Consider the following 19,280-nt stretch of genomic DNA (forward strand, 5'->3'; position numbering starts at 1 on the left):
TGTTAGTTGACTGATACGCTTCCAGAAAGTGTAGGAACATATACTAGTTAATTTTAGTGACTGATACACTTCCAGAAAGTGTAGGAACATATACTAGTTAATTTTGGGTGGTCCAATTTATATGAACAGTTTGAAAATGCCATGATTTTGTTATCCTTGCTCAGGAGTGTAAGAATGCTGCTTGTACACACCACTGGTTCCGTGGGAAGCTAGGTTGAGCATAGTTCTGCTCAGCAGAAAGAGCGAAGAGCTCATTATGGGAGTGTCAGGAGCCAGCAGCCTCCCGCCCCCAACTGTGGTCTTTAGAAGCCCCACAGTTAAGAGACTGCATAGGTGCTGGCGGGGGGACTGTCTAGGCATTCTGCAGGTTTAAAGGGAAACGAGATAGCAGTCTCAAACTTCAGACAAGTGTTCTGCATGTTAACTAGCGGGTTTGTGCTTGTCCCTATGTCGCATATCTCTGCACTGCTTCTGAGAGGTGCTTCCTGTTTTGTTCTCACAGAGACAGCAAGGGCTTATTGGAGAGATACATTAGGTGTGAAAAAACTTGACAAGGGCCTGCAGGGGAGGGATTCTGCAGGCTGAAGAGAGAGGTGTTGTGAAGAGGTATGGGGTGGAGCGAAGCAGTGGAAGGAGGTAGTAATGAGAGAGATGGGGAGGTAAACATTGGAGAAGGAGAGTGGTGTCCCCTTCCCAGTACCCAAAAGAAAGAAGTGGGGAGTACCCACGTTGTTTTTGTTTTTGTTTGTTGAGTCCTCCACCTGAGATGTCTGCGCATGAGAGGATGTGGAGGTTGGCCCTTTGTCCAAGTGCTTAAAAATAAGAATAAGGTATAGACCCAAAATAATAATGACATACATTTAAAATAATTCTTTTTAGTCTGTATGTATGGTATGTGCTGTGAAGATCTCTCTCCAAAACCAATCTTTCAGTTGTGACCATTAAAGTAATTTACTAAAGAACTCTGATACACTTCAGTTTTCAATGCACTGAGAACGTAACAGGTATCCCTGGCTAGCTTGTTAACCTCTTATTGAATTTGTCAAATTCCATGCTATCCCTATTAGTGTACAAATGATTATGAATTTTAGGAGATGTTAATGAAACCTATATTCCTTTCCCATTACTCTGCAAACCAAATAATTTGCTTTATCGTTTTATTTGTATTTAAACTTTCTGAAGCGGAGACTTTTTATAGGGATACTATTAAACTAAAATCCACATGTATCTAAACTTTTTAATGTACTTTTTAGTGTTAATTGAAAGCTATCAGAAGAGAAAGTACATTTCTTTCTGGTTCTCCAGTATATGTATTTGACAGTATTTTCTGTCATGTAGTCTGTTTCATTTAGAGTGAGTTTCCTATGATGTTTGTGCAGGTGTTTCATGCAGCAACAGAGGAGAGAAAAAACAGAAAAAACAAATGGTTGTAAAACCACAGAAGTTAGCTGAAAGACTTGCAAACAATTGTTGTCTGAAACACCTTTAAACCTAGTTTTAAAACTGTTGTGAAGTTGTTACTGTTCTTTTTAACTAGTTTCCAAGTGACAAGGAATTCTGATTAACTCATAAGCACATACGTGCCCTTCTTATTTCTTTTACATTAAATATTAAATAGGTACTACTTTTACATTAAATATTAAATAGGTATTTCTTTTACATTAAAAAAAAATAACAGAAACCCTACAAATTTGTGCATGCTTTCTCTCTCCCCCACCCTCTAGGACATGATAAATTGTATTGGTGGATTGAATGTGCTGTTTCCACTACTGGAGCAGATCAGTTTTCTCAATGGACAGGTGCCTGAGAGGTCTGAAGGGGAAACTATACCTCAGGAACTAGTGACTCCAATAGAGGGAGACTGGGTGGTGTTATCATCCACAAAGGCTTCAGGTAGGAAAGTACTATAGATTTAAGACCATATTAAAGTTAAAGGTTTAATAAAAACAGAGGACTACAACAGTGGAAAGAATTGGTTTATATGATTATATATTAACTCTATTATAGTAGCCATATAATTTTAATAAACTATTTTTACTCCTGAGCATCTGAGTTGGACATCTAATAAGACAGGATTTCAGCACTGTTTCAAATTCACTTCAAGAACACACAGAGCACATTCGTAGAATGAATTTAATGCAGTGTTTTGCTATATTAACTTTGTCCTGAGTCAAAATGTGCACATTTATTTCTAAATAAAGTGGTTCTTTTGAGTATCTAGAAAAATAAAAAAGCCTGCTGAAGTCAATAGCACATTTTTCCACTGTTTCAGTGGGCCCTTAATCGGGGAGATAATGTAGTATTTCATGTTATGGACCAGTAGCCTGCAGAATTTTAGTTAAATTATTGAAGTTCTTAGTAATTTATGAATATGCTTTAAAAAACCCCATATGAAACCACAGGTTTCCCTCTTTAAATTGTAAGAAGAAAACTATTTTTAAATAGCTCTTCAGCTGTGCTGAATTGTGAGCTTGGAGAGAATTCTTGTAATCTTAGCAGAAGCCTCTTAGAAATTAAGACTTGTGAAGGAATATGATACAACTCTTGATTTTTGCTTCATTATTTCTCCCTCCTAATTTAAAGTAGTTCTAGATATAATAGGCATATCCAGATGTGGGGAAAGAGGAAGAAATGTATGTGTAGAGCAAGTGCAGAATATGCAAAAGACGATCCAGGTTGCAGCTTAGAGAAGAGTATTTTGTCCGATGCCACAGTTGAATGGACAAGGCAGATGAAGTCACGACTGGCATGTGCTTTGTTCTGGGGATGCATATAATGACTTTGCCTCAGCATCACAGGATCTAAACGCTATCTACAGCAAGGTAGCAAATACCAGTGGAGAGAGGAAGCTCAGGAAAATAGTGGAGAATAAAAACACTTGATTTCACTTCTTATTCCTCCTAATTTGACGCAATAATGAAATGATGATAAAAAAGGGTTTTAACTGAACAATCTGTTTTGCAGAGGCTCGTCTAGAGAAGAATATTGTTGCAACTTTCATCTTGATGATAAAGCACTTTATTCAAAGACACCCTATTAACCAAGATAATCTCATTCACTCCCATGGAGTTGCTACCCTAGGCGCCTTGCTACAGAAGGTGAAAAGTTATTCCTCATGTAATCAATGTTATGGGTGAAATCCTGATTCCACTGAAATCCAGTAGGTCATGGCTTCATTCTAAATGTCAAAGGTTTTCTGAGGTTACAATACATAGATTAGTATAGTATTTATACATTCTTGTAGATTTCTGAAAACAAGATGTTATGATACTTATGATACTTGGTCTACTTAGTTTATGTTTTAAGGGTCTGTACTGGGACCAATGCTGTTCAACGTATTCATACATAATTTGGAAAAAGGGGTAAACAGTGAGGTGGTAAAGTTTGCAGACAGTACTAAATTACTCAAGATAGTTCAGTCCAAAGCAAACTGTGAAGAGATGCAAAGAATTCGCATAAAACTGGGTGACTGGGCAACAAAATAGCAGATGAAATTCAATGTTGATAAATGCAAAGTAATGCACATTGGAAAACATAATCCCAACTATACATACACAATTATGGGGTCTAAATTAGCTGTTACCACTCAAGAAAGAGATCTTGGAGTCTTGGAGTGGATAGTTCTCTGAAAACATACACTCAATGTGTAGCATCAGTCCAAAAAGCTAATAGAATGTTAGGAACCATTAGGACAGGGATAGGAGATAAGACAGATGCTTCCATCTGAGGGGAGATTAAGATGACTGGGACTGTGCAGCTCAGAACAGAGATGACTAAGGGGTGGGATATGATAGAGAACTATAAAATCATGAATGGTGTGGAGAAAGTAAATAAGGAAGTGTTATTTACATCTTAATGTAACACAAGAACCAGGGGGTCACCCAATGAAATTAATAGGCGGCAGGTTTAAAACAAACATAAGGAAGTACTTCTTTAGATAACATATAGTCATTCTGTAGAATTCATTGCCAAGGGATGTTGTGCAGGCCAAAAGTATAACTGGGTTAAAAAAATAATTAGGTAAATTCATGGAGGATAGGTCTGTCAATGGCTATGATCCAAGATGATCAGGGATGCACCCCATGTTCCTGGTGTCCATAAGCCTCTGAGTGACAGAAAATGAGACTCAACAACAGGGTGTGGATCACTTGATAATTCATAGACTTTAAGGCAAGAAGAAACCACCTTGACCATCTAGTCTGACCTGCACATTGCAGGCCACAGAGCCTCACCCACCCACTGCTGTAAGAGATCAATAACCTCTGGCTGAGTTAGTGGAGATTTTAAATCATGATGTAAAGACTTCATGTTACAGAGAATCCACCATTTACTCTAGTTCAAACCAGCAAGTGACCCGTGCCCCATGCTGCAGAAGAAGGTGAAAACTGACCAGAGTTTTGGGCAGTCTGACTTGGAGGGGAATTCCTTCCTGACCCCAAATATGGCAATCAGATCCACCAGCCAGACATTACAGTGAGTGCTTTCCTGGGTAACTCAGAGCCTTCCCCATCTAGTGTCCCATCTCCACCCATTAGAGATATTTGCTACTAGCAGTCACAAATGGGCCATGTGCCCTTGTGGACAATCTCATCATACCATCCCCTCCATAAACTTATCAAGCTCAATCTTAAAATCAGTTAGGATTTTTGCCCCCACTCCTCTTCTGGGGAGTGTGTTCCAGAATTTCACTCCTATAATGATTAGAAATCTTCATCTAATTTCTAGCCTAAACTTGTTGATGGCCAGTTTTATATCCATTTGTTCTTGGACCAGCTTTAGCCCTTAACTGAAATGACTCCGCTCCCTCCCTGATGTTTATCCCTCTGATGCATTCATATAGAGTAATCATATCTCCCCTCAGCCTTCACTTGGTTAGGCTAAACAAGCCAACCTCCTTACATCTCCTTTTGTAAGGTAGGTTCTCCATTCCTCTGATCATCCTCATAGCCCTTCTGTACACCTGTTCCAGTTTGCATTCATCTTAAATATGAGAGACTAGAACTGCATGCAGTATTCCAGATGAAATCGCCCAGTGCCTTGGATAATGATAACAACACTTCCCTATCTCTCCTGATGTATCCTGGGATTGCATTATCAATTTTTCACAGCCTGATCACATTGATGACTCAGAGTCCTAGTGTTCTGGTCACTCCCTCTGAAGCATCTGGCACTGGACACTGTTGGAAGACAGGATACTGGGTCAGATGGACAATTAATCTGACGCAGTATGGCCGTTCTTATGTTTTGCTGTGTTTGTCATAGATTTCAAGTTGCAGTGGGGGAGGTTTAGATTGGATATTAGGAAAAACTTTTTCACTAAGAGGGTGGTGAAACACTGGAATGCGTTACCTAGGGAGGTGGTAGAATCTCCTTCCTTAGAGGTTTTTAAGGTCAGGCTTGACAAAGCCCTGGCTGGGATGATTTAACTGGGAATTGGTCCTGCTTCGAGCAGGGGGTTGGACTAGATGACCTTCTGGGGTCCCTTCCAACCCTGATATTCTATGATTCTATGATTCACAGTTCAGCTATTTAAACTAGAACAAAATCAGATAAAAATTCAGTCAAAAACCTTTAATCCAGGTGACAAAAGAATTATTGAATTATTTCAAACAGCTGTTTGGTTTAACAGAGTTGTTGTAAGGAAAACAAATACTGTATTGTTGTGCAAGATTAGGGAGTTGATCTGATTTTAAATATCAGTTGAATAGAAAATGCATATGCTGCGCATTAAATAACTTACTATTCTATCCCCTGTCCCCGTCTGTTTGAATTGTAGGTGCCAGGGAGCTTGATGGATGTGAATGTACTGATGGCTCTGCAGTTACTGATAGAACAGGTCTCTGTGGAAAAAAATGTGCAACTTTTGCAACAGATGTATCAACATTTACTTTTTGACTTTAGTATCTGGAACCGTGGAGACTTCCCCTTCCGGATTGGTGAGATGATCATACAACTTGAGATAGTTATGCTAAAACACAGTATCTTTGCTCTTCATAAATCCCTGAGTCTAGGTTCTAATGGAAAGCTTTGTATTTTAGGACATATACAGTACCTTTCCACAATCATCAAAGACAGCAGGAGGCTTTTCAGAAAGAAGTATGGAGTTCAGTTTCTACTAGACACACTCAGGATTTATTATGGGTATGAGGTTTATGCTCCTTACTTTGTTGTATGCTGTCGTTACCTTTTTCACAAAAGGCCAGGCAGAAACTGTGAATTAAAAGTGAGAGCTGATCAAGTTTTTGAGTTTAATTCTCCTTTACATAAATGACTACTTTCCCTTGACCCCTGTGCTAGAACTAGACGGTAGCAAGCTCATACCAAAAGTACTAGAAATGTGTAGAAAACTTGCTTGCAGTTTAGAAGGTCGAAAAAGGTCTTCTTTCTTATTATGTTTTGTTAATTAAATCACCCAGCATCCCAATTATCAAGAAAATACCAGCTGACTACAAGCTTTATGTTCAGGATTTAAAGTGAGGGGAAAGTTTGTCCCAAAAGAATTTGAGTAACATCATCTTTGGGATCTTCAGGATAAGCTTTCACCCTTGATGATAGGCTTACATCAATTTATATCTGCTTATAATTTTCAATGGTGTCTTCAAGGAAAATGGCTAGAGATTTATTTATAAAAACGAAAATTGAAATGCCTTTACATTTCTATTTAGCTGGCAAGCTCTTTGAGACAAGGACCATCTATTGTTAGTACAGTACCTAGCATAACTGGGCCCTATTCTTGGTTGCCCCATAGGCACTACCATAATAAACATGCTTAGTAATAATAGTAGGTCCCCAAATCAGGTTTAGGTCTACATCTGGGGGTTTATCAGGCTCCAAAACCCAGTTCTGCTTTTGGCTTCTCCCACTTTGTCATCTTGAATATCACTCCAAGGATAAGGTAGCAGGGTTATTAAAACAAGTAGTGGAAGTATTAGCAGAGTGATATTTATAAATCGTGTAATACAAGAAATGTATTTTTTTACAGTCCTTTTTTCTTTGTCTGTGTTAGTAGTGGCTATAAAGACAGTGACTTAACTCCAGATGACCTCAGAACAATACAAACATTCCTATATGGACTGATCAAATATTTCCTAAGCAAAGGTGGGACACATGAAGAAATACAGAGCATCATGGGATATATAGCTGTGACCAGTGAAGAGGAACAGGTATTTAATATGGCAACAGTGAACATCTGTGGTTGCTTCCTACCTTTTTAGTATTTAGGAGTTTTGACCATAGCTTTGTTGAAAGAAAGAGACAAAAAAAGATGCAAGCAAAATCCAATGCAGCATATATGTTACTACTTTGTAGTTGTGGCACGCTGTAGAATTAAGCCTGTTGTGGGACTGCACAGGGGACTGTGCAATGGGCAATACTTTAACTGACGATCCTACTCCTTTTTCTCTGGTAAGCAAGTGAGTTGGGTAAAATGCAGACTGACTGGATATCAGTATTTTTCTAAGCCTGTATAAAATGAAGAGAATTGTACTTCATTGCTCTGAAGTTGTAATGATTTATTTTTTCTATTTGTATTCCATTGATATGGTGGTTGGTTCTCTCCATTCTCCCTCTCCTCTGTCCTTGACTCTTTTTTTCCCCTCTCTCCGATCACAGGGTCTACCCTAGCTCATTTCCAGTGTCTGCTTCCTACGTTCCCGCTCTTGTGCTGTGTAGCATTGCTGGCAAAAGTCCTGTGACCAGGCTGACTTTCTCCATTTCAAATTTGTTTTCTTTTCTTCCAGTTCTGCCATCTTCCTAGCTAAAGTCTTCTTCACCAACTTAATTGAATCTCATACCCTGTCAAGGTTCCTTCCCCACTCTGAACTCTAGGGTACAGATGTGGAGACCTGCATGAAAGACCCCCTAAGCTTATTCTTACCAGCTTAGGTTAAATACTGCCACCACCAAAGTGTTACACAAAGAACAGGGGAAGTGCCCACTTGGAAACGTCTCCCCCGCAAAATACCCCCCCAAGCACTACACCCCCTTTCCTGGGGAAGGCTTGATAAAAAATCCTCACCAATTTGCATAGTTGAACACAGACCCAAACCCTTGGGTCTTAAGTACAGTGAAAAAGCAATCAGGTTCTTAAAAGAGAATTTTAATTAAAGAAAAAGTAAAAGAATCACCTCTGTAAAATCAGGATGGTAAATACCATACAGGGTAATCAGATTCAAAACATAGAGAATCCCTCTAGACAAAACCTTAAGTTACAAAAAGACACAAAAACAGGAATATACATTCCATTCAGCACAACTTATTTTATCAGCCATTTAAACAAAACAGAATCTAATGCATATCTAACTAGATTACTTACTAACTCTTTACAGGAGTTCTGACCTGCATTCCTGCTCTGGTCCCGGAAAAAGCAACACACAGACACAGAGAACCCTTTGTTCTCCCCCCCCAGCTTTGAAAGTATCTTGTCTCCTCATTGGTTATTTTGGTCAGGTTTCAGTGAGGTTATCTTAGCTTCTTAACCCTTTACATGTGAAAGGGTTTTTCCTCTGGCCAGGAGGGATTTAAAGGTGTTTACCCTTCCCTTTATATTTGACATACCCACAGTCCCAACGGCCTTTTTGCCACCTTTTGACTCACTCCTCAAACTCTCCTTTCCCCTTTTCCTGCCACCATTTCTCTTGTTGCACAGGATTCTTTCAAGAGAAAGTTGACAAGATCTGATGTGACCTTCACCCTCCCTTTGGCTGATCCCTGATGTGGACGTTTCTCATCTGCTCTCCTGATCTCCCTTGTGCCCACTCTCATTCCCTATTTTACTCTTCTCCTTAATCTCTCACTCTTCTTTGGCTCTTTCGTCTCACAATACAAACATGCATTAGTCTTTCCCATTGTAAAAATACCTACCCTTCACCCTCACTTGCCTCTCGAAAGCTCTATCTCCCTTGTCTTTCATCTCTGAGCTCATTGAGCACATTGTTTATAATAGCTGTCTGCAGTTCTTCTCTTCTGTGTTTGTACAGCACCTAATAGAGTTGTGTCCTTGGGCCACTAGACTCTATGGCAATACAAGTAATGACAAACCCTTTTGCTCAGTTTAAGCCTCTCTTGTTTACAGTTTGATGCAAGTGCCCTCTGTGAGGGGTGTGTGTGTGTGTGTGTATATATATATATATATATATATATAGGAACAGCTTTACAGAAACTAAAGCTGATTGTAAATATAATGTGATTGAAAGGGACTAACACTTTTCTGACAATGTGATGTAAGATGCTGTATTTAGAGGGGGAGGGAATGGATGTTTCCCCTTGAGTTGGGCATTATAGTCAAGGTTGCATGGATTATGGGTTTTATTTAGGTGTGTGTTTTTATTTTGTAGCTCTGTGGGATTCTTGATGTACTCTTCAGCCTACTTCATACCAGCCCAACCCGGGACCAGCTTTTCTTGTTGCTTTTTGAACCAGGAAATGCTGATATCCTCTATGCTCTGTTACTGAATCAGAGATATTCTGACAGGCTAAGGGAACTTGTATTCAAGGTAATAAATTTAGTATAAGTTCTTTAATGGTAACTTTTGCAAATGTATGCTCTCTTTCATCTGAAATATCTTTGGCAGTTAAACCCTGTTTTAAAATGGATACAAATTTATGTAGAACATATTAATTTAGCAAACCTGCTTATAGTTATTTATTATTAGTAGTACACTTACTAGAAATGATAAATTCTGCACAGTTGTTACTTATTGTACTTTTCATAATGGAAGCTGTTGTATTCCAGTGAAGCAGAATATTTGAAGATTTGGTATCTTTAAAGATCAAAGAGCACCTGTATTTACGTTTGTACTGTATTAGTATTTATTTTTGGGGCATATTTCTTTAAAAAATTATGCACAGACAAATTATAATTCAGACTCTATTAATAAGATTGCTTGGAATTTATATACAGAAGGCATGTGTACTTTTTTTATGTATGTGATTTTTGTGATCTTTCTTCGCAGATTGTAGAGCAGATGCTGAAATGTACTAAAGTCTATGAACGGAGTAAACAACGTATGAGACTCAGAGAAGTGGGATACTCTGGGCTAGGGCTCCTTCTGAATGAATCCCCAGTTACCATTTCTCTTATTAAAAATCTTCTTAACCAAATTCTGTATGCAGGTAATTCAAGACACTTTGACAGATTGCCTACTAGTAATACCATACCAGGCCATCCTTCCTTGTGTGCTGCTGCTGGCTGCGGCTCTGCCTTCAGAGCTGGGAACCCGGTTAGCAGCTGCTGCTCTCCAGCAGCAGTGCAGAAGTGAGGGTAGCAGTACTGCAACCCCCACTACAATAACCTTGTGACACCCCCCCACCCCCCCACAACTCCTTTTTGGGTCAGGATCCCAGAATTACAACACCATGAAAATTTTGATTTAAATAGCTGAAATCATGACATTTATGATTTTAAAAAGTATTAAAAGTATTAAATCTCTGCTGTTTTTTTTTTAAGACAAACATGTTTGATTTACTTATTTTAAGCCTCCACCCCCTAGTCTGTATAGTAATGATTTGCTGTGATGAAAACCAAGCTACTATGTAAAGTGATTCTATTCTAAATGTGCTCCAGGTTAACACATTTATGCTGATGGTTTCAATTTACTTAGCGTTTAAGCATAATTTCTTAAAACTTCAAAACAAACTTACATTTGTCCCATTTACTGATCCTTGATGTATAAAGATGGCCTCAAAGGTTTTTTCATTTTTCTTCCTGCTTATGCGATGTCTGTTTGTTTGTATTCCCACCCTGCAGATCCTGTTGTGAATTACAGAGACCTCATAGCTGTGGTGCACTTGTCTCATAGAGCAGATATAAATGTTAGAGTGGCCATCTGCAAAAAGGTTAGTATTCTTAAAAACAGGAGGCCATTTTACCTGTTGGTAATGACGTGGGGAGCTGCAGAACATATGTTAGGGGTATATGACATTATATTAATTTTAAATGATGACTCATGCTAATAATGTGAGTCTCTGATGAACCTGACCTGCTGTTTGTACACCACATTACTGTATTTTCAGTAATTTTTAAACTGTTCTACTTTCTATGATTGTCAAACGTTGTGTATTTTCTACAGAAAGGAAATACGGAACTGTTTTAATGACCGACTTCTCTGAGTGTTCAAAAGTAACAGAGGTTACTTTCAGAATTTTGCTCAGTTACTTTAAGAGAACATTTTCTGTGTGTTTTTTTGTTTTGTTTTTTAAATTCATTCCTAAAAAGGTAGGTTGTGAGCCAAGGAAAGGTGCAAGGCAGAAACCGAGTTTAGTGTGATCCTAAACTACTACTGTTGGTGCAGGTTGTTGAAATATTTTACCGGGTAGAGAGAGGCTGAGAGATAATATGTTTGTCATAAGTTGCATCACAGTTTCTGAAGTGAGCTGGAGATTCTGATTGTAGTGTTGGATGCTGAATGTTCAACTCTCCTTGTGTGTGCGTGTGTGTGGCACCATTATTTGAACTTTTTATTCTAGCTCAGCTGTTTCTAATCCCATATATTTTGTAATTTGTTGTACTGATTTTGTAAACTGGTGTTCTGAAATGGATATATATTGTGGGGTATGTGACTGCTTTTTGTGGAAATAGTTGCAAAACAGTGCCTGAGAGATGGAAACATGACCGATGTGCTATAGTTAGCTTTGTACTTTATTTCAATATCAAGGAAACTTTTTGTTTTTGCATTTAGTAATAAATTAATAGGGTTTTTTTAAATTATACATTGTTAGCTTTTAACAAGCTATATTCTATTTCTTACCACACCAATCATTTATTTTCTTCATTAAAATAAGATGCAAGTTCAGTGGAATAAAAGAAATATGTGCAATTTTCAAAATTATTATATAGCTGTCCGATGTCTCACTTTCTTTTCTGTTGTAAATGATTACTATGTGATTATCTTAATTCATGCAAACTACTGTAGATCCATAAATATTTAACTTTCTGAATGTTTGTATTTCTCTTTCTCCTGTAAAGAATTATCTATGGCTCAGATGTACTCTATGCCTATTGACTAAGTATATTACAAGAATTTTTTGCAGCAGGCATAAAATGTAATGGATTACGAAATGTGTGATTAAAGGCTAGAATGACTGCCGTTAGGTAGCACAGGTTAATGTGTACATGCTTGGATATTGAGCCTGACCTCTTGTGCTCTCTACAGGTTTTACAGCTTTTACATTCCCAGCCGGATGCAGCACAGCAGATTGCTCAACAGCTAGCCTGGCAGGAGACATTGGTTAGACTATTCCTAAAAGAAAACTCTGACATCAGGAATAGACTTAAAGAGAGCAGGACTGACTCTACAAAGGAAGATGAAAAAAAAATTCCTGCTGAAGAGCTTCAGAAATGCTATCCTGATCAGGCAGAGGAGGGGAAAGCTAGTAGCTTTACCTCAGTTAATGGTTCATACGATCAGTGGAGTGTGGAAGACAGCAAATCTTTAGATGTCACCACCTGTTTTTCTGGTACATTGCTGGAAGGTACTTCTGTTGAAGAGATGACTTCCAGGTCAGAGGATCAAGAAGAGTTATGGCACAGTAATCCTTCACATTTGCATTTAGATCTGTCTAGCATGGACTCTTATGAGCTGGCTGATAGTGGGAATCAAATGACAGATAGCATGCCCAGCACACCGTCACCCATTGAAAATTCGAAGCCATTCTCTGGTCAGCCTGACAAAGAATCAAGTATCATCGATGATATGGGATTCAGTGTTGATCTTTCGTTATTTGAAAACCAAGGAGTAAGTAATCCTCCCCATCCTGTCTAAACATGTATAATTCACAGTACTTTTAATTCTTTTAAAATACACTCCCCAATTACAGGTTTCAGAGTAGCAGCCATGTTAGTCTGTATCCGCAAAAAGAAAAGGAGTACTTGTGGCACCTTAGAGACTAAGAAATTTATCTGAGCATAAGCTTTTGTGAGCTACAACTCACTTCACTGGATGCAATGAGACAGTTATACTGTTCTCCCTCTAACAGAGGAGCGGATAAAGCAGCTCATTTGCAGTGGATATCAGTGCTGTTTGTTGCAGAATAAACATCCAGCTTTCAAGGTTGTTTTTTTTTTAGTTCACTAGCTGAAATTGTAACATTATTTTTTAAATCAGAACTGTATTGGAATGACTTGTATCATCCCCATCAAGGAAAAAGTTGTGCTATGGCCAAAGCAGTGGTACTAAGACTCAAATCTCAATTCTTGCACAGAAAGTAAAGCAAATATTAATTTAATAATCTGGACTAAAAATCATTGCAGCACAATTTTAGGTTAATATTTTCATTTAATTAGTGGGCAGACTCTTTAGGCTACAGTGTTAAAGATGATGAAACTTTACAAGCATGGTGTACTGTGTAACAAATAACAAGCCTCTTTGAGGCATTCTGAACTATAAAGAGTGTGAATTTCTTGATTGTTTCATAGGGATCTGAAGAGGAACTCATACAGTTGCTCACAGATGTCCTGCTCTGTGTGATGTGGAAAGGTTTAGAAAGGTTTGATGATGCTGTCTGGATTGAGAGGGGGCAGGTGTTTTCTGCACTGACCAAACTGGGGATATCTAATGAGTTACTACAACCTTCTGATGAAATAAAACTCAAGTGAGTATAGTGTAATGACAGATTTCTTTTCTTTTGGAGGGGAAGGAAAAAAAAGATGGAATCAGAGTAACATTAAATCCTGGTGAAAGACACTGAATTGAATTACTTTGATCCCCTTCATTCTCCTGCAAGTATGATCAGACACGTATCTAAGCATCTGTACCTATTTATAAATTGAATTTATTTGACAGAACTTAGAATTGTATGCCCCTTAGAATTGTCTGAAGATCACAATCTCCTTAATCTCACTGGTTTACAGGGTAGAAGACAGTAATATCACCACATACACTTAGGCTCAGTTAAATACGTAATGGGATTTTTTTAAAAGCCACTTACTCTTAGAACATGTGATGATTACTTTGGGATTTTGTTTTCCATTCAGCTTGCTAGAGAAGATGCTGGAATGGACCGTCACTGATAACAGAGACGCAAAAGCTCTTCCAACACATGCTGAAAATGCCTTCCGGCTCTTGCTCATCGTACAGGACTTTCTACAGGCAGAAGGGCTGGTTAATTCAAACTTATGGACAGAAAAGGTATAATAGCTGCCTAATGGAAACTCTCGTAAATTATGTAGGGGCTGAAACGTTTATGAAACTGTTGTCAGTTTGAGTAACGTCACCCTTTTCTTCAATCATGAGTATGGCCCTACCAAATTCACTGTCCGTTTTGGTCAATTTCATAGTCATAGGATTTTAAAAATCATAGATTTCATGATTTCATATGTTTAAATCTGAAATTTCACGGTGTTGTAATAGCAGGGGTCCTGACCCCAAAAAGGAGTTGCGGGGGAGGTCACAAGGTTATTGTCAGGGGCTTGCAAGGGGTACGGCTACCCTTATTTATGTGCTGTTGGTGGTGGTGGAGGCCCTGCCTTCAGAACTGGGTGGCCGGTGAACCAGCCTGGGTGGCCAGGAGTCCAGCAGAAGTAAGCATGGCATGGTATGGTATTGCCATCCTTACTTCTGCACTGCTGCCTTCAGAGCTGGGCATTCTATCAGCAGCCGCCACTCTCCGGCTGCCCATCTCTGAAGGCAGAAATGCAGAAAATAAGGGTGGTAGGGTACAGTACTGCTACTCTTACTTTTGTGCTGCTGCTGGTGAGGCGCTGCCTTCAGTGCTGGGCGCCTGGCCAACAGCCGCCACTCTCCGGCAACCCAGCTCTGAAGGCAGTGCAAAAATAAGGGTGGCAATACCGTGACCCCCCTGCAAATCCCTTTTGGGTCAGGACCTCCAATTTGAGAAACACTGGTCTCCTCCATGAAATCTGTATAGTATACAGTAAAAGCACATGAAAGACCAGATTTCATGGCAAGAGACCAGATTTCATGGTCCGGGATGCGTTTTTCATGGCCGTGAATTTGGTAGGGCCCAAATCATGTGACATTTGTTTTAACTAGAGACTAAGCAGTGTGTGGAGCGGATTTGACTGCCCCTTTAAATACTAGAATTTTATATGCACATGCCATAGGGAATACAGTTAATATTGCAAATACATGAGTCTTTAATGGCACCCTTGATTAAAGAGCCTTATCTTTACAGACTACAGAAAAGCTACATGAATGCTAGAACAAATGAAACAGAGCTAACCATTTTCTAAGTAGGTGTTGGTCCACTGGTCAAATGGTATGCTTCATATTGTATGTGCTATTTAAAAGGGCAGCCAAAATCATTGCATTCATTCATTCTCTGCTCTTTGTCACAAACTGAGGAAGGGCACTTGGGATTTTTAACCCAGATTTTACTTCCAGCATGTTTTGTGAGCAGATTTTGGGTCAGATGCAAAAGTGACTTAAATGGGTGGAAGAAGTGTGTGGGGGTGTGTGAAAGTTCCAGATTCAGCTGTGTAAGGTCAAGCTGGTGTAATTCACATGCCAAGGAGGCCAGAAGGATGAGGTAGTAGTGGAAAAGCAAACAGGAAAGCATAAGAAGGTATAAAACAAAGAAGGCTCCCATCCTCTCGTTGGTTGTGTTTCCTGCTGCAGACCTGCTTTCCTGTCTGCTCCATGTGCAAGTTACACAGACTTGCAAGTTACCCTAACATTTGTATAATCTATGAATAATGATTAAGGCTGTGAGTCTGTCACGGAAGTCACGGATTCTGTGACTTTCCACGATCTCTGTGACTTCTGCAGGGGCCAGTGGGGTTGACTCCAGTGCTGCCCAAGCAGTTGGCTCCAGGTGGTCCTGGAGGCAGTCACCCCAGCTGCTACTGGAACAGCTCTGAAGCCAGCCACTCTGGCGGACTCGTAGCCAGTAGCTGCGGCGTCAGCCACTGCTCGGGCTGCCCTGGGCAGCTGCTTCCAGCAGTGGTCCCCGGGTGGCTGGCGCAGTCGCTTCCATCAGCCCATGGTGGCAGTCCCTGGGCGGCTGGAGTAGCTGCTTCCCCTGGCGGCCCCCGTCAGTGGTGCCTGGGCGGCCGATGCAGCCGCTGCCAGATATGGTCCCCGGCGGCTGGAGTAGCTGCTTCCCCGGATGGCCCCTAGCAGTGGTGCCCGGGCAGCCAGAGTAGCTACTTCCCCGGGCAACCCCCGATAGTGGTGCCCAGGTGGCCGGTGCAGTTGCTGCCAGTGGCCCCCGGCAGCTGGTGCCGTGGCTGGCCCTCTCCCCCCCCCCTCCCCCAGTAGTGCCCCCTAGGATGCCCCCCCAGCAGCAGCTCCCAGGCTTCTCCCCTAGCAGCGACCCCTCCAGACACCTCTCCCCCAGCAGTGGTCCCAATGCCATGCAGCAGTGACCCCCCTCCCCCTTAAGATTTAGTCACGGGTATTTTTAGTAAAAGTCATGGACAGGTCACGGGCTGTGAATTTTTGTGTATTGCCTGTGACCTGTCCATGACTTTTACCAAAAATACCTGTGACTAAATCATAGCCTTACTCATAGTGCACAACCCTCGGCACCAACTACTGCCGTCAGTGCCCTCCTCAGTACCGATGCTCTCAGTACCGCAGCATTTTTCCCACCCCAAAGTTCTTCTGGATTCTCAGGATTGTAATCTCCACTCCTTAGTACCGGCCTACCTAGGTACTTACCCTAGCTCGCTTGGTACTGTGCCAATTTACTACATCACCCAGATCAGCTCCTCCTTTATCCAGTGAGGAGGAGGAGGATGAAGGGGAAATGCACTGTGTTTCTTAGATTATAAAATCTAGTATGTGATTAATGACATCAACGTAAATATGGGAATAAAAAGAAAAAAATGGAAGTGGCCCACGGTTCTGAGCAACTCACAGGATCAAATTTTGGAGGTTACAAACAGGGCAGGGATCCTGTTTTTTTTTAATTCTCTCAAAAGCATCATGTACGCCACTAGGGGTAATGAAACAATAAATTAACTTTTCATTTAAATTAGATAAAATGCAAAGGAGTGGGAAAGGAATGTAACATAAATTCATACTGAGTTAAAATTTATTAATCTTTATGGTGTGTATGCTCTTAAGCGTAGAGCCTTTTTTAATCAAAACAATCATACTCTCAGCCACTGCATTTGTAGAATTGACATTTGCTGGGGATGACTTAGAGGAATAGGGTATTAATTTTATTTTTATATACACAAATAACTATTTTTGTTCAGGGGATAGATATTTTGTCAGACTTCACCCCATAGTTGTTGCAGTCCTGAATTCTGTCACAATTAGTTGTTGAACCTCTGTCCCAGAGTATATTTAGTTAATTACTTTGGGTTAGGTTGAAGTATGGGGGACAGCCTGCTTTGTTTGTTGTAGGGTATGTCTAGACAGCCTGTGGCAGTGAGCCTTCCTGCCAGGATTGACAGACTTGGGCTTGCGTTACCGCACTAAAAATAATGGTATAGACAATGGGGGTTGGAGCTTGGGCTCTGAAGTGCACCTTCTTCTTTAGGCTTCAAAGTCTGAGCTCCAGCCTGAGCCACATCCTCAATGCAGCTATTTTTAGTAAGGTGGCACAAGCCCAAGTCTGTTGACCCGGGCTGGGGGGGCTTGCTGCCATGGGCTACGTAAACATACCCTTATAGACCTTATCAGACCTTCAAAATGATTATTCGGTGACTTGACTTGTAGTTATACTAGTGTCTCAGCACTTCCAATTTTGTTTGTTTTCTTCCCACAAATCTCTCACTTTTACAATAGCTTTTAGAAGAGCTGGTGACACTCATTGACAGCCTGTCACTCTGGTACTCTGCTGGCCCAGAATGGATCAAGCTCTCCCAAGTGCAGGTCCAGTTGCTCCTTGGATTCATTGGACAAGATAACTTACAGGTTTGTTGTATATTAATGTGTCTAATACTATGTAACATTCGTGCTGATTATGTAACTATAGAACTTTCAGTGATTGTAGGGATGCAGTTCACTTCAGTGAGTTTGCTGATTTCATCATAATCCTCAGACTTGTTATAAATGAGAGGCTTCAGCCCCTGCCACCATATGCACACTTGTTACATATTCCTCTCCATCCTCACCTGCCGAAAACAAGTTGTGTTTCTAACTCATTAAATTAGATTGTAAGCTCTTTGAAGCCAGAGCCATCACTTCTGGATGTGTCTTTATGTACAGTACTTATCACAGTGGGACTCTGATCGAGCCAGAGGCATTTGGGCACTACCATAATGCATATAAATTAATAGTGGCTAAGTGTACTGAAATCCTATACTTCTCTAACTTACTGGAAGTTTCACACTATCTAACAGTGGTAGGAGTCATGCAAAACCCTGTGGTGAAATGTAGCATGCATGCACTAGCCTCACGGGGGTTTGGTTTGGTTTTTCTCTGTCCAGGTTTGTGCTATGGCAGCAGCCAAGCTAAACACCCTTCTTCAGACCAAAGTAATTGAAAGCCAAGCTGAGGCATGCTACCTCTTGGGGAAGTTGGAAGGCATCCTGAGTAGATCAATCAAAGAGAAGACAGAAACATACGCATTCTTGATTCCCCTTGTTCGAACACTGGTATCCAAAGTTTACCAACTTCTCTTCATGAACCTGCACCTACCCTCATTGCCTCTCACCAATGGCAGCCCCTCTTTCTTTGAGGACTTCCGGGAGTATTGCAGCTCAGATGAATGGCAAGTTTATATTGATAAATATGTAAGTAATGGCTTCTTCTTGGCTTTTTCTCTATTTTCTTCCATTAGGGAGGAGAGAATCTGTTCAGCAATCATCTTGATTTTTTTTAAATATTTCTTGTGCATCAGATTATTCCATATATGAAACAGTATGAAGTCAATACATTCAGTGATGGTCATGAGCGTATGGCACTTTATTGGAAGGACTGTTATGAGGCATTAATGGTGAATATGCATAAGCGAGACAGAGAACGAGGAGAAAGCAAGCTCAAATTTCAGGTAAAGTCTTTAGCTCCTCTAAAAACATTTTGTACTTTTTCAGGAGCAAGGGCAGGAAATTAGTTTCAAACTGATCTGACCCCAGTGATTGTTGGGGGAAAAACGCTGCCAGTCTGTCAGTGATCAAGTATATCGAGAGATCCTAACCTTAATCATCATCATACCTCCATTTTGCATGTGGATTGTGTAAAATTATTTTATTGATCCAGTATTGATAACCACTTTTCCACTAATTTAAATCAATACTGTTTTTCTGTTCTCCAGAACTAAACCTTTTAATATTTCACACTTACTTTAAATGGTGATTTTTACAAATTTGTTTGACTCCAGGTCATTTGAAATGATATCCAGCCCTAATTAAACTCTGAATATCGTCT

The 19,280-nt window shown here is 40.2% G+C and overlaps 1 protein-coding gene across 6 annotated transcripts in view; it reads left to right on the forward strand.

Annotated features, from left to right (window-relative positions):
* Positions 1-19,280, forward strand: part of NBEAL1 (neurobeachin like 1) — a 126,838-nt gene that overhangs the window by 70,404 nt on the left and 37,154 nt on the right. For 5 of the 6 annotated variants that reach the window (XM_073306480.2, XM_073306474.2, XM_073306479.2 and 2 more), the window contains 14 exons: positions 1,725-1,893; positions 2,965-3,098; positions 5,777-5,936; positions 6,039-6,141; positions 7,007-7,163; positions 9,336-9,494; positions 9,954-10,113; positions 10,748-10,836; positions 12,153-12,734; positions 13,415-13,590; positions 13,973-14,126; positions 17,697-17,825; positions 18,341-18,646; positions 18,754-18,903. In XM_073306480.2, the coding sequence (XP_073162581.1) occupies positions 1,725-1,893; positions 2,965-3,098; positions 5,777-5,936; positions 6,039-6,141; positions 7,007-7,163; positions 9,336-9,494; positions 9,954-10,113; positions 10,748-10,836; positions 12,153-12,734; positions 13,415-13,590; positions 13,973-14,126; positions 17,697-17,825; positions 18,341-18,646; positions 18,754-18,903 (2,628 nt within the window). The remainder of the gene's footprint in view (positions 1-1,724; positions 1,894-2,964; positions 3,099-5,776; positions 5,937-6,038; positions 6,142-7,006; positions 7,164-9,335; positions 9,495-9,953; positions 10,114-10,747; positions 10,837-12,152; positions 12,735-13,414; positions 13,591-13,972; positions 14,127-17,696; positions 17,826-18,340; positions 18,647-18,753; positions 18,904-19,280) is intronic. The other variant, XM_073306478.2, reaches the window with a different exon arrangement.

Source organism: Lepidochelys kempii, chromosome 11 (assembly GCF_965140285.1).
Source record: "Lepidochelys kempii isolate rLepKem1 chromosome 11, rLepKem1.hap1, whole genome shotgun sequence".
In the NCBI taxonomy this organism is placed as follows: domain Eukaryota; kingdom Metazoa; phylum Chordata; order Testudines; family Cheloniidae; genus Lepidochelys; species Lepidochelys kempii.